The sequence below is a fragment of the Catharus ustulatus genome, chromosome 2 (genome assembly GCF_009819885.2).
Source record: "Catharus ustulatus isolate bCatUst1 chromosome 2, bCatUst1.pri.v2, whole genome shotgun sequence".
NCBI classification, from domain to species: domain Eukaryota; kingdom Metazoa; phylum Chordata; class Aves; order Passeriformes; family Turdidae; genus Catharus; species Catharus ustulatus.
Window position 1 is genome coordinate 51617059 of NC_046222.1, and position 13559 is coordinate 51630617.

The 13559-nt window shown below is 46.0% G+C and overlaps 1 protein-coding gene across 1 annotated transcript in view; it reads right to left on the reverse strand.

Moving 5' to 3' along the window:
* FLT1 (fms related receptor tyrosine kinase 1) overlaps nucleotides 1-13559 on the reverse strand; it is a 108448-nt gene that overhangs the window by 3152 nt on the left and 91737 nt on the right. The window contains exons 19-29 of the mRNA XM_033051785.1: nucleotides 12510-12623; nucleotides 11660-11748; nucleotides 9757-9916; nucleotides 9242-9339; nucleotides 8600-8722; nucleotides 7454-7565; nucleotides 5755-5854; nucleotides 4311-4416; nucleotides 4087-4217; nucleotides 3613-3697; nucleotides 2682-2773 (exon numbers count right to left, since the gene is read on the reverse strand). Of these exons, the coding sequence (XP_032907676.1) occupies nucleotides 2682-2773; nucleotides 3613-3697; nucleotides 4087-4217; nucleotides 4311-4416; nucleotides 5755-5854; nucleotides 7454-7565; nucleotides 8600-8722; nucleotides 9242-9339; nucleotides 9757-9916; nucleotides 11660-11748; nucleotides 12510-12623 (1210 nt within the window). The remainder of the gene's footprint in view (nucleotides 1-2681; nucleotides 2774-3612; nucleotides 3698-4086; nucleotides 4218-4310; nucleotides 4417-5754; nucleotides 5855-7453; nucleotides 7566-8599; nucleotides 8723-9241; nucleotides 9340-9756; nucleotides 9917-11659; nucleotides 11749-12509; nucleotides 12624-13559) is intronic.

The following is a 13559-nucleotide window of genomic DNA, read 5'->3' on the forward strand; positions in this document are numbered from 1 at the left end:
TTTTGCTGTGTTTCTGGCTTTGCAATTTACTCAAGGGTTTGCCTCAGCCCAAGGATTTTGGCTTACTTGGGTTGGGCTTTTTTGCCAATACTGAAAAGCTAGAAAAGGGTTGCAGTTGAGATCCTTTCTACCTGCAGAAGAGCACAGCTCAGAAAATTGCCCCCAAAGCATTCTACTGGGGTCTTTTGACCTGAGGCATTATATTAAAAAAACCTTACTTCTGTTTCTGCTGTTCAGAATATTGTTTTTCATCTCAGTGGCTTTAGCAAGTCCGGGACACATTGCAACCATTTCTGTTTCATGCTCCTGACCACCAGTGGGCCTAAGGAGCTTACCAGCCTTTGGGCTGGTGCTCTTTCCTATAGTGAAACCGAGGGTGAGCGTTGGCATTAGTGCCTTTTTTAGGCAGGAGAAGTGGAAGCCCAAGAGGAGGCTCCTTGGCAGGATCGGTGGGGTACCCCTGCACTGTCAGACTGGCTCCCTGCTCTGCTCTGCCCTGGGCAGAGCACACTGAGCAAACACTGCTGCACATGCTGGCTCTCTCCTGCAGTCATCTTATAATTTCCTCTTAAACAAACACTGTGTGTCTTCTGGAGACAGGTAGGGTGCTCTGGGTTTGCCTCCTTCCACATTATGCAGTTCTTCGGCTCTGCCCAGTCTGTATCTTCCAATGCTTTTTTTACAGCAAAGAGATCTAACCATAGGTAAGCTGCTGCCAAAGGGAGGTGAAACTCTCTTCCTCAACCTGGTGCTGGCACCAACTGCCCTGTCAGTCAGCTGCTACTGCTCACTCAGAAACTGTTCTGACAATCCGGCAACCTGAATCAGCTCGCTGCAAGAGAAGCCAAACTGAAATGTCAGCACAAGAGTGAGCACAGGAACACAGAGCAGGATGCCTGCAATGCAAGTGAAGATGCAGGACTGTACATCTGCTTAGATAATTTTCCATGTGTCAACCGCCTCCAGGTTCCACCTTGCTCAGTACAAATTTTAGGAGTATTTATTTACTACTTCAATTAATTTTATGTAAAAGATGCTACCACTTTTAGGAATGTGTACAGACTGAAGAGCCATTGCCTGTGTTCACATCCATGAGTGCCTTTTGGCACAGTGCTACAGTACCACTTGTTTAGCTTGCAGGCCAGATGACCCTGTATGATCTCAGTCCATTGCTCTGTTTTCCCAAGGATTTATATCCTAGCAGCCACTGTTCAGTTCAATTTTTTTTCTTATCCAAGCATTCCTTTTCCTTCTGTATTTGAAAATGCCCCTTAAAGCATTTCTGGAGGGATGCTCGGGACACACTCCATGCATTCAGTGCCATGGAAAGAAAAAGGCATTTCATAAATTTCATTTGGGGAGGTTGCTGTGTTGTCTGTGTGGCTGACAGCAGCCTCCAGAAGTACACAAAAAATGAGTTACAGCACTTCTAGAGAACATTACATCCTTTGGAACCCTGTAATATCCACATATGCTCCCAGCTCTGTAGTCCCTGGCTCCTCCAAAGACAGCATGCCGCCACAGAGCTGAAGTACCATAAAACTGCTCGGGAGGCTATTTTCTGAAAGGTCAAGGCAGGAGAAAGGGTTTCCCAGCATTTGTTCAGAGTGGCTTGTGTCACCCTGGCTTTGCCACACATGAGCAGCGCTGCACTGCAGGCTGCTGCCAGCTGCACGCTTACCCAGGCTGTGCTTTGCAGCCCTGTGAGTGTGCGCGCTCTCCCACACGTATTTCTGGGCATTCAACCAACGCCCTCCAAGTCACTGGAATTTTTCGTGAAGCGAGTCCTCTCTGCCTTGACTGCACGTTTCAGCCAGCTCTGATTGTTCTTTGAGACAAGGCTACACCTCCCAGCCTGACCAACTGCAAGGCACTGACAAGTTTGGCACTGACAGGATGGCAGGCTGGCCTTGACTTCCTGCCAGCATGAGATGAACGATGGGTTGGGTCTGGGCAGTCTCTGGCCTGGCTGAGAGCAGTGAGCTGAAACCAGGACACTGCCAGCTTTGCAGAGGCTGGAAACTGATACAGTGCCGGCACTGAGAAAATAAACACTTCCCATTTACAGAGAGTTCATGTCAGTGCAACTCATTTCTTAGAGCAGCCCTAGTTCCCTGCTTGGGCAGCTGTCAGGAATTAGGTGGAGGAAGATGGCCAATATATTCAAGTGCTTAAAGGCAGGAAGAGAAGTGAGGCCCTCACATCCATCTATTGTAAAGTTGCCACTTTAGCATCCTGAGCCCATGGGTGTTAAATGGGCCGTGCTTAGCTGAGTCATGGAAAAGAAGGGCAAAAACAAGCACAGGGGGCCTTGTCCCAGCTGGGGTGCCCTTGGGACTTGCAGAAACAAATTCAAATCCTTCACAACCACACGTTCCTCCTCCCCTATTATTAAGGGCTTGTTTCCTACAGTTACCTGCCTCCTACCTTAGTTCAGTGCTCTCTGACACTGGCATTAAATTGAGCATTAGGTGGATCAATAAGTGCTAATAAATCATATTGCTGATGTGCATCAAAGGGTTTAAGAGGTTATTTGCTTCCTCAAGGACATAGCTTTGGTCAGCAAGAGTGTTTGCAGGGACTGGGGACACCTCAGCTACTTTCATGAGGCATGATTTAGCATGAATTGAATTCTCCTTTGCCATCTGTAACCTGAGAAGAAGGGAATGTAAAATACAGACCCAAAGAGTGTCCGTTTCTGCTTGCTGCCTGTCCATGTGAAGCGTTTCAGTTCTTCTCGAGCCAGCACCATCCCACTGTCTGCTTGATAACCCTTGAAGAAAAAGGAAAGATGCAGTCCTGTTAGGTGTTAACTGAATTTTACGAAGGACTCCATTCCTCTTTGGTCTGATTTCCACCATCCTTCTGGTCATTGATACTGAGACAGCAGCTCTGTGCTGCTGGAGGTGCTGTAGTGCACTGGTATTTAATGGTGCCTTTCCAAACCACCCTTGCCTTGGGGTGCAGCAGACAGGTAATGTTAATACAGATCTGGAGTGCTAGAAGAGTGTCTACATACAGTCTGAGGCTCTGGCCAACCACCAGTTCAATCCTGTGAGCACCACTGTGCCTTTCTCACCTCCTGCTGCTTAATAGACTCTACTGGGTCACTAAAAGCCTGTCCCAGCCTCTTGCCCATGCCCATCCCTACCAGGATTGGGTGTGTCCCATTGTTAGACATGGCTCCAGCTTGTCCATCTGCTAACAGGACTTGTTCCTACCAGGGACCTCTGATGGAAAAGGGACTCAGAGTCCTCCTTTGTGCACTGCTACTATTCAGATGAAAATGCAGATCCAAGGGATTTGAAGTGTCTATCCCACACCAGTGGGATTCAGGTAGGACTCTGATAGCTGTACCTTGCAGACCTACTGGAACTGACCACTTCTTGTCAGGGAAGGAGTGTTTGCAGCCTAGGACATGGCCAGCGAGGATCTCCAACCCAATTTGTAGGGCAGTGGGATAACCTCTTGTTGCAAGTACAGCTGATCCTGCACCTTGGATCAGTTAGAGCTGACAAAGCAGGAACGCCCTGTCCTGATTATCCCTGTATAAATCTGTCACATAAAGAAAAAGAAATACATGGCATGTCATTTGGCCCAGGAGTCACTTACATCAAATACAAGCGTTTCCTTGATGGGAAGCTCTTCAAATGTCTTTATGCACTGTGGGGGGCTTATTTTGAAAGTGTTTATGTATCTGTTCAACAAGAGAAACAGGACAATTTTTGGTGAGAGTATGAAGCACACAAGCAGAAAGTGTTGGGTATTTCTCTGTTTCTTTAGGCAGTTCCCAGCTATCTGTGAGGTAGGTCATACAAAAGGGACTTGTTAACCAGACCCCACCCAAATCTCACTCCCCAGTCCCAGGGTACACCCAGCTGTGCCCCTCACAGTGCCTGAGTGACCTGCAGGTCCCCGTGGGCCTGGCACTGCAAAGAGCCACTGCAGTGGGTGACTTGGCAACTGGTGGGACACTCAGGCCACCTGTGGGCTGTCTCTGTTTTCTCCCACCGACATCCAAACTGGGATATGCAGCGAGCTACCACCCCCAACAAGCAAACACAGTCTTAATCTTGCTTATCTCACCTGACATTTTCAGTGCTTCCACAACTTGAGCTTGTAACAGGAAAAGTTTCATTGCACGAAGGGTCAGATGCGGGGGGAGACCCACTTTCTGTTGTAAATATTGTGCTGAGGGGTATGTAGTCTTTACCTTCCTAAATGCAAACAAGAAGTGGAAGCATTATTACTGGGTCCATGTGGCCAGTTGTCCCTGCCTCGGTGACAGCGCGTGGTTGTGACATTAATACCTGCTGGACATTTGCTTGCAGCAGGTCACCCAGCTTTTTCACCAGCTCGGAGAACCGTGGCCTGTCATTGGGATTGCTCTGCCAGCAGTCCAGCATGATTTGGTAACTGTGAGGACAACAGCAAAGTGAGCACATGGTGGGGTTACAGCTCCGTTTGATCCCAGGCAGCACAGTTTTGACAGCCTGTCATCGTTAGACAGACACAGATAGATAACCCCTCAACCTGCTTGGTTTTACAAAGATCCTCTCTAATACCTTTGAGGCCTCTTCCTAAAAGTAAAGCAGTAAAATTTCCACAAAAAAACCAAAACCTTCCTGCAACACCTCAGAAGACCACATCAAAAGGATAATTCAGCCAACCAGTCATACTTCCTTACTTCTTAATTCCCAATTAAGCATTAAACCTTTGTATTAAACATCTATTAACTGGCAATGTTTAGGTTAAGGTATCCTAAAAGCATCCTAAGATGACTTATATGGATGTGTCACTTCCTTGTATTGGTTGAGCCGAGCTTTCCTTCCTGCAATAAAATATGTGGAAGAGAAAAAAAAAAGCTCTTATCTACTGTCACTAAGATAATAAAATTAGTCAATGGGCAGTACTCCCAGATAGGCATGGCTGGCTTGCATCCTTTTCTTCTGCTAGAACTATTTTTTGGTAAGTGTTGCTATTTAGAGTCATGACATAGCACTCGGGAAGGCACCAGGACAGTCACACGTACTTGGTTTTGACTGCAGAGGTAAAATACCCTGGACAAGTTCATGGTCTTCAATGATTTGTGTCATTGACACTTTCAGACTGAACAGGCTGAATGTTCAGTGTGCTGCATGTGCCTCCGCAGGCAGGGTGCTCTGTCCTGACCCACCTTGGTCTCCAAAAAGGTGTTGGCCACGCAGTAGCAGCTTGGGACTGCTCCTGAAGGCAGGGGAGCGGGGAGTGACGGCTGACGTGACGCTGAAAGGACTCAGACAACCCGGGCGGGGAGGCTGCAGGTCCCCGTCCCCTTCCCCTGCCACCAGACATGTTGCACAGGAAAGGGTGGACCCTCATTGCCCGAGCGATTGCGAGGAAGCCTCGGCTGTCACTTCCTAAGTCAAGATGATGTTAATAATGTCACATTCCTCCAGCACTTATCTGGGTGCATGTCGGTAAATATTAAACCTGGCAAGGCATGAATGACCTTCCTCCTCCTCCTCCTTGCTCAGCTCCCCTCGGAGCACAGCCCTGGTGGTGCACTGGGCTCAAGTCCTTGTTGCCCCCTACCCTCTCCTACCCTATGGGAGAGCCAGGGGCCAGGATGGGGGGTGCACAAGAAGATACCAATGCAGGATTGGGTTGTTTTTCCTTAGGCTGGCACAGGGTACTTTCAGAAGTGCCCTGGACCATCAACTGCAGGGCAGCCCAGGAGGGCAGTGGTACACAAGGCAAACAAAGGCATCTTACATCTCCTCGGTGGCTTGCTCTGGGGCTCGCATTCTTGTGCCTTCCTTCAGCCTGCTGCAGAAATCCTCGTCTATTTGGACTCCGGGGTAAGGAGAGGCACCTGGAGGTGACATTGGGAGAATAGATACGTGCCTTGAGTACCTGTGACCTCGCTGTGGCCCTATGCATCTCCCTCAAACACTTGGGGTGTGCATCATTGGGTAGCAGAGCTGGGGGTCAGGGGGTGCCCCCCTGCAGGGTCTGGCCCTGCTGGCTGCCACAGCCAGGGAATTACTGCTGCTCGTGCTCCAAGCCTCAATCTTTGGAAGGTGGGAAGATCAAGACCACGACTATTGGTGGTGCTTTCCTGCCCTGAATAGAAAAAATACACATAAATTGAATTTGAATGCTATCCCTTGGAAAGCCAATTCTGATCTTTCTGTTGCTTTAGACTACTCCAAATTCTAGTGAGCACAGTATTAGCAAACCCCAAATGCCCAAAATCAACTTGAAAAAATTGAAATAGTGGTTTTCAGTCAGGTCAGAGTACATTTGCACTATTTTTCAGGTGCAGCCTGATTGTATTGCTGGTCTTTTTGTTTTTTTGTCTTTTTCTTTTTTTTTTTCTGTAGACAAAAAAATCAGGAAAAGGGAAAGCGAAAGGGGAAAAAAAAGGACCTTTCATAGAGTCAGAGAGTCACCAGGTTCAAGGAGCTGGGGCTTTAAGGAAAAAAAAATAGCAGGTATTATGAGGCTGACCATAAAATCACAAGAGTTGGCAGGCTGACCAACAACATGTATTTAAACTAATAAATGATTGATTGTCCTGAGAATTGTATAGTATTGTTTCCTCTGCTGTTCGCCTCTTTTGTCAGCCTCTGTGTTGAACTCAATTAAGATTCTTCTATTCTGACAGTCATTGTTGTTCCCACTCAGTGTACATCTTGTATCCTGCCTTTTCCACATGAAAGAAAGGGGGGAAGAGGCTTTGCTGGGTTTTTCAGATTGCATGCTCTAGTTCATCCTGTAGCATCAGTGCAGATGCTTTTCTCCTGCTGTGTCCAGTAGCCTGGGAGAGGGGAGTGCTGGATCCCTCCTGGGCTGGGGTGGCCTCCTGGACTCAGGCTGGAAATGGAGGTGACAGAATCTGAGACATGCAAAAAGTGAGTTTGGCTCCCTTGTTCCCACAGGAGGACCAAGAAGCTTTTGAGAGAGCTCTCAGCTCATGGCACTCGGTGTTTTGAGTGCCATCTGTGGCACAGGAGGTGGTGCCTTGGTCTTGGCCAGCTGATTACCCAGAATCACGGCTCTGTGTTATCCCACGGGGTTCCACATTCAATTCAAATGTTTTAAAAATTGTCTGATTTTCCTGGCAAGTGCCATCAGTCAGACAAAGCACTGTGACTGCTCTGGCTGTGCTGCCCTGCATCCTCTGCCAAGGCTTTCTACAGGGAGAAGTGAGAAGCTTAGGTTTTGCCCATGGCAGGAGTAGCTGGTAAAGTTCTCAGACAGCTGTGCTATCCTTTAAGGCTTCCAGCTTGGCAAATGAGCTTTCAGTGCTCTTAAAAGCACCAGAATTTCTAGTTCAGAGGGGCATGATAATGCCTCTGATTTAGGTCTTTCTGAAACACCTGCCAAAAGATCATTGAAGGTAATGGATGTTTTCCCCAAGCTGCTGTTCCCACTCCTGTCAAGCTCCTGGGGTGCAGAGTTAACGTACCCAAGGAAAATATCTCCCACAGCAAGACCCCGTAGGACCACACGTCGCTTTTTGTGTTGTAGATTTTATCAAATATGGATTCAGGAGCCATCCACTTGAGAGGAAGTCGAGCCTGGAGTAAAAGGGACAAATCTGACTATTATTTTCAAAGCCTGAAAGATTTTAATCATAGATGAATCAACTATATATTGTTATGTAAATAATTACCATTCAAGCAGGAACCTGTGGGATTTCCTTACAGGCAGTCAAGATAAACCCGCAGTCATTCATACACTTAACAAATTGTTGGAGTAAAAGGCTGTTTTTAAAAAACATGTGGCACAAAACACCAGACATTGGGAAACCTGTGACCAGTTTTTTTCTTTACAGGGATGTGGGAGTGTGTAGGAGCAGAGGTGTCTTGCCAGCACCATAGAGACAGGGCAGAAACCATTCTGCAATGATGTTGGAGATATTCTCAGGGATATTTTCAGAGCCAGAATTGCAGGAGCACATCAGCAACCCTTGAAGCCCCCTCAGCACAGCTTGTTGGGGTCTCCTGAGTGGTACCAAAACTATGTGAACATTTCCCAGCTAATTTGCAATGCTGTAAACCCTGGAAGCTATTTACAGATGTGGGAACAGCTGGCAGGTGGGTGACACCTTCCAAAAGAGATGCTCTGCATGACTTCAATGCCCAAACCAAATTCCCATGGCATGGGTGGGTGCAAGCACAGTTTGCTGGCCCAGGGCTGGCTGGGCACTCACTGCCTGCTCTCTGCTGCAGCAGGGACAGAAAAATACCAAGTAGGTGCTGGAGGAGCAAGGCCCTGGCACGGGAGGACTGCGGGGTACACGCCTTCTTTTGGAGGGACTGTTTTCCTTGAGGGAAGTTTATGTGGTAAGGGGGCTGTGGTGATCCAGACAACAAATGTCTAAAAACCAAAGTACTAACAGGGCAAAGCTGTGAAGATGTTAGCATGTCTAAACCTTATGCCTGAGGATAGAAGTGCTTCCCAGACCCACAACACATCTGGACAGCTCATCTTCACATAAAAACCATGACAGCTTTTGAGCTCTTAAATTTGGGAAACGTGAACGTTTTGGGGGACAGTTTGAAATGACATGTTGTAAACATTTGGGTAAATAAACAGCATCTTGACTTACATCTCCTTTTCTCACATAATCAGGATTCTTATAAATATCTCTTGCAAGGCCAAAATCACAGATCTTCACAACATTGTTCTCAGATAAAAGGATGTTTCTGGCTGCCAGGTCACGATGAATGCACTATAATAAAACAGTTTCAAATCAAACTGCATTTCCTTATTCCTGCCCACAAATTTCCTGCCTCCCATATCCTTTAATATTATTATTATTATCATTATGATTAATAATAAATGTAATTTTTAAGGGAAGTTACCTGTAGTTTACATGAAGTTACTGTAAAAAGTGCTAATTATTAGGGAAAAAAAATTCCAGAAAGTGACAAATTTGTAAGCCTTTTGACATTTGCAGGGAAAGAGCTGAATCATTTTTAGCTCCCTAATATATGTTGAAATTAAGGAAAAACCTACCACACCCGAAAGATCTTCCCCAAATGAATGAGCTTGACCCACTGCTTTCAGTCATGATCCTGTGTTTCTGGGCTATGGATACTTGGATAAACAAAGTTATATTTATAATTCCAAGAGGAAAACAGCTCTTCCTTTGGGACTTCTCCTGAGGAAGGTGTCACTACAATGTAGACATGATTTCACCTCTGAATCCTGTCCCTCTACAGTGAAAAACCTTCAGTGCAAAACTCACCTTTCTGGAGGAGAGGAACTCCATGCCTCTGGCCACCTGAAAGCTGTAAGAGATCAGGTCCTCCATTGTGAGGGGCAACTTGTACAGGTCATCAGCATCTGCAGAGGTGGGAAGCAGGGTTTGTCTCAAAGATAGCTCACAGGCAGTTGTTTCTCCCCTTTCTTACAGACCCCATTATTCCCATAAATCCAGTCTTCATGGAGGGGTATTTGAAGGTCAACCCACTGTCACTGGAAACAAAAATAGTGCTTGCTTTACACCCCGTGCTTTGGACGCTGCTGTGTTTTCCCCAAAGATAAGGAGCAGTCAGAAGAAACAATCACACATTTTCCTGTCAGATTTAGTAACCCTGGAAATAATCTTTTTTTAAATCTTCTACCCTCTGGACATGACCCTCTGAGCATCTCCCACGGATGTTTATTAGGGTGATAAATGAGGAAAAAAATTTCAGGGATTCACAGTATGTTGCAAAAATATCACAGTCTGTGCAGGGACAGGAAGGAATTAATACCTACCCTCCTCGTCCTCCTCCACATCACTCAGACTTTTATCTTCCTGGAACCCAGAGCTCGCAAAGCTCTCGCTGCTGGTGACACTGGCCAGCCTTTGTTTTTGGCTTTCCACAGGCTCAGTATCCTTTTTCTCTTTCATTGGCTCTCCCTGCAGAGAGGAGTCCTTCAAACAAAAAGAGAGAAGAGGCGCTACATCAGAGCAGTGGAGGGGGTGGGGAGGAACCATGTCAGGCTGCTGTTGCCTTTCTGCTGGGCTGCTGGTCCGTGGTGTGGGTGGTCACATCTCTCATGGGAGGGGTGTCCAGTGCCACTGTGGCAGAGCTGTGCTCCACCAAGGTCGTCATTCCCAGAGGGCAGAAATTTGGTGGCTTGGGAGCACCAGTACATTTTGGGGTAAGCAGGGCAGTGGGCTACCTCTGCTGCAGTGAGGATTTGCAGGGTGTATGGATGGAGCTGCCTGCTGGGCTGTGGCTCATCTCAGCCTCAAGTGAGACCTCTGAAAGGGCCCATTTCTCTCCAGCACACGGAGAAGGAGCACAAAGAAGTGGGTTGGGAAGGTTGTGCCCACAATGCAGGTATCCCAGATCTCTCAAACATCAGCTTTTGGTCCCAACCTGCTTAAGACATCTGTCTCTATGTCCCTGCACAGGGTTTGGTGTGGGTTTTTAAGCCCTTTCCACGAGGAGCAAGGGCACTTGGTGTCAGAGCTGCTGTTGGAAATGACCCCCTCTTTTCAATGCCTTTATGCAGTGCTTTCTTCTTATGGCCAATCGTGTGATGGTTTAACAGGACACATGTAACACTGCCTGGTAAAAGCTTTCTCACAGCTGGTCTGGCTGCCTGGCCATACTCTTGCCCCCTCTTACTTTTCCTCTTGTCCTGCAACCATCTCTATTCCCTGTGCATGCTGGTGCAGAGCCAAACTTCCACCTCCTTCCTGCCCAGGAAACCTTCCCAAGGGTGCTAGAGCACTGGGTGTGGGAAGGGGGTATGGGAATGACTCTGCTCAGCATGGACCCTTCCCAGCCATCCTCCCTGCTGAGCATCCGACTCCAGCAAGCACATGTAGGAGGAGCCAGTTGCTGTCTCACGTGGAGCACAACATGGACAGCCTTGGGAACAGAAGATCAGCAAAGGCCTTTTAGAGGGGGATGTCCTCTCAAGTGGGCTCTCCCACAGAGCCCTCCCCCAAAAAAAAATCCCTGAGATGCTGCTGAGCTTTTGGCACAGCTATGCAGAGATTTTGAGACCTGCTGTTCTTGTATCCAGTCTCATGTCAGAGCCCTGGATCCTCTGGAGAATTTTTTCTGGAACTATTTGAATTTTCTGGGACATTTGGATTTAGGTTTGTAATAAAATACATATCATGGATTTGATTCAAAGGGCTGTGGGATGTGAGGGCAAGACTCTAATCTCTTCCTCTTGATAGCTATTCTCCTCACACAATAATAAAATTACTAGTAAATCTCTGACTATTAGGGTGTCTTGGGACATGAGATTTAATTGGCGTTATCTTGTTTGTGCTCCCAGCGGTACTGAAGTAAGTGGGCAAAACCACTTCCTTTGGCTTTGCTGACCTCAAGCTCACCAGGAATGGGCTCATCAGAAGCAGGGCAAGAGCATGTGGGGACACTTTGGACAGGATTCATTTCCCCTTGCTGCCGATGGCTCCAGCCGAATTAGTCCCAGCAGTCTCCTTGCACAGTCAGGGAGAGAGAGGTGAATCCTTTCTTGGCACAACACATCCCACACCAAATATTAATATAGGTCAGGTGAACTTCATCCTAAAGTAATTTCTCTCCTATGCTAGAGCAGAGTCTGAGGGGACCAGCTCAGAGCTGACATCTACATTAGCAACATGTACATCAGGTAAGATGAACCCTCCCAGGACCATCTGCCTCCTCACCTTGTTAGGGCAGAAAAGATTCCTTTTGCTCTTCAGATAGTTTGATAAATTCCCATACTTGCAGTACTCAACAATCACCATCAGAGGCCCTGGGCAATTAAATATTAAAAAAAAAAAAAAAAAAAAGGCATTTTGAGCAGTGTAAAACAATAAAAGGTGGCATCAGTTCTGAGAAAGAATCTTTCATGTCCATAGCTACAGCAATAACTGACAACATGTCCTAAGAACTAGAAGGCTGCTTGAAGCATGTTGGACGTTATCAAAACAATACTGCTTCTGGAAATTAGGACAGGCCCTAATTTTTGAAAGCTGGGTCTTGAGTCTGGGTCCTGAGGGACACTCTGTTTCCTCTTTGGGCAGTTCAGACTGGAGTCCCACAGCCCACACACACTTTGAGAACTAAAATAGGTGACATATCTAAAACAAACAATCTCCCATACTGGTCTTTTGATTTTCTCAGTGTAATATCATTAAGCATTTTACAACAGCTGCATTGTGATTTATAGTTCAGGGCCAGCAGCTGATATCCCTTGTTCTCAGACTTTCCAGATCATGTTTAATTTGAGCAGTGGAATGCATGAGATAAAGGACAGCAAGTGGCATGTTCCCAAGTTCACGCATCACATATTAATACTAAGAGAAAATTTAAAGAGAGGAAATGTTTAATCACTTCATTAAAGGACTGAAAATCTCTTTTTCTTTTCGTCTTTCTTTTTTTGCCAGCAACAGGATGAGCTCTAATATAAAATTTTCTAACTTGACCTCTGCATGAAAAACAACATGGGTCACTGGCTGTTATTGAAAGATAATCTAAATCCATTTTCAGAGCAGTGCTGCAGCTTTTTTTTACCTCCATTTTTTGTGCAAGCTCCCAATAAATTCACAATGTTGAGATGATGACCAATGTGGATTAGGATTTTCAGCTCAGTCATCAGTGCTTTGTACTCACTTGCTGTGGCCCCTTCTGAAAATACAAAATAAAAAGTCAATGTGAAAAGGCAAAGTACTGATCTGCTGAGTTTTACCACTTCTCATTACTTTCCATTGAAATAATCTCCATCACTGGATGTACTTCTTGTATTGATGTTTTCTCTCCATTCCCCTCTCCTCAGCATCCTCTTGGTTGCAATTAAACCCATAAAAGAGTCAGGGACTCAACTTCCTCCCAGTCAACTCTATTATATTTAGAACTGAGAGAACTTTTTTTAACGTGAGTAGTTCTGGTGTTTCAACCAAAAAATTGAAAGAACAAATAAAAAGGGATGTCACGATTATAATTAACTCTATCTAGAACTGGTTTCATTTGTCCTGACTTCAGCTATCTAAGGGTTATATTCTAGCTTGAACTAATCAACATCTTAATGAGTCAGTGGCAAGAGCAAAGTATTTCCAGAAGCTGATGCAGCCATCAAGTTTAACCATTTGTATAAGGGTGTATGAGCTACCCCTGGGTAATGCCTGCCTGGTTCTGTTCTTTATGTAGGAAGCCTGGAGATAGACCAGGGAAGTAAATATTAACTGGTTAAAGTGGAGTGATTGCATCTCACCTTTATCAGTCATGGTCAACAATAATAGGCATGACATAAGAAGTCCCTTGAATAAATCCAAAACATTCTATTTAGTGTTGAGTGAAACTTTCCCCCCGAGAAATTTTTTTTTGTGCAGAATTTAATTTTGTTTAAGAGAACAAGAAAAAAAATACATTGCTTTGTGTAGGCCTAAAAGGAATTTTTCAGTTTAGTGACACCAAGAGCAAGAGGGGCAGTCCTGTGGAAAAAACCCTTGAGCTAGGTCTTAAGGGGCTTGGTTTCAACATCTGAATGGAAACAGTTTTTCTTGGTGTCCCAAACAAAAATTGTCTTCTACTTGGTTATCTGCTATTTGCTTGCATGGGTGGTGA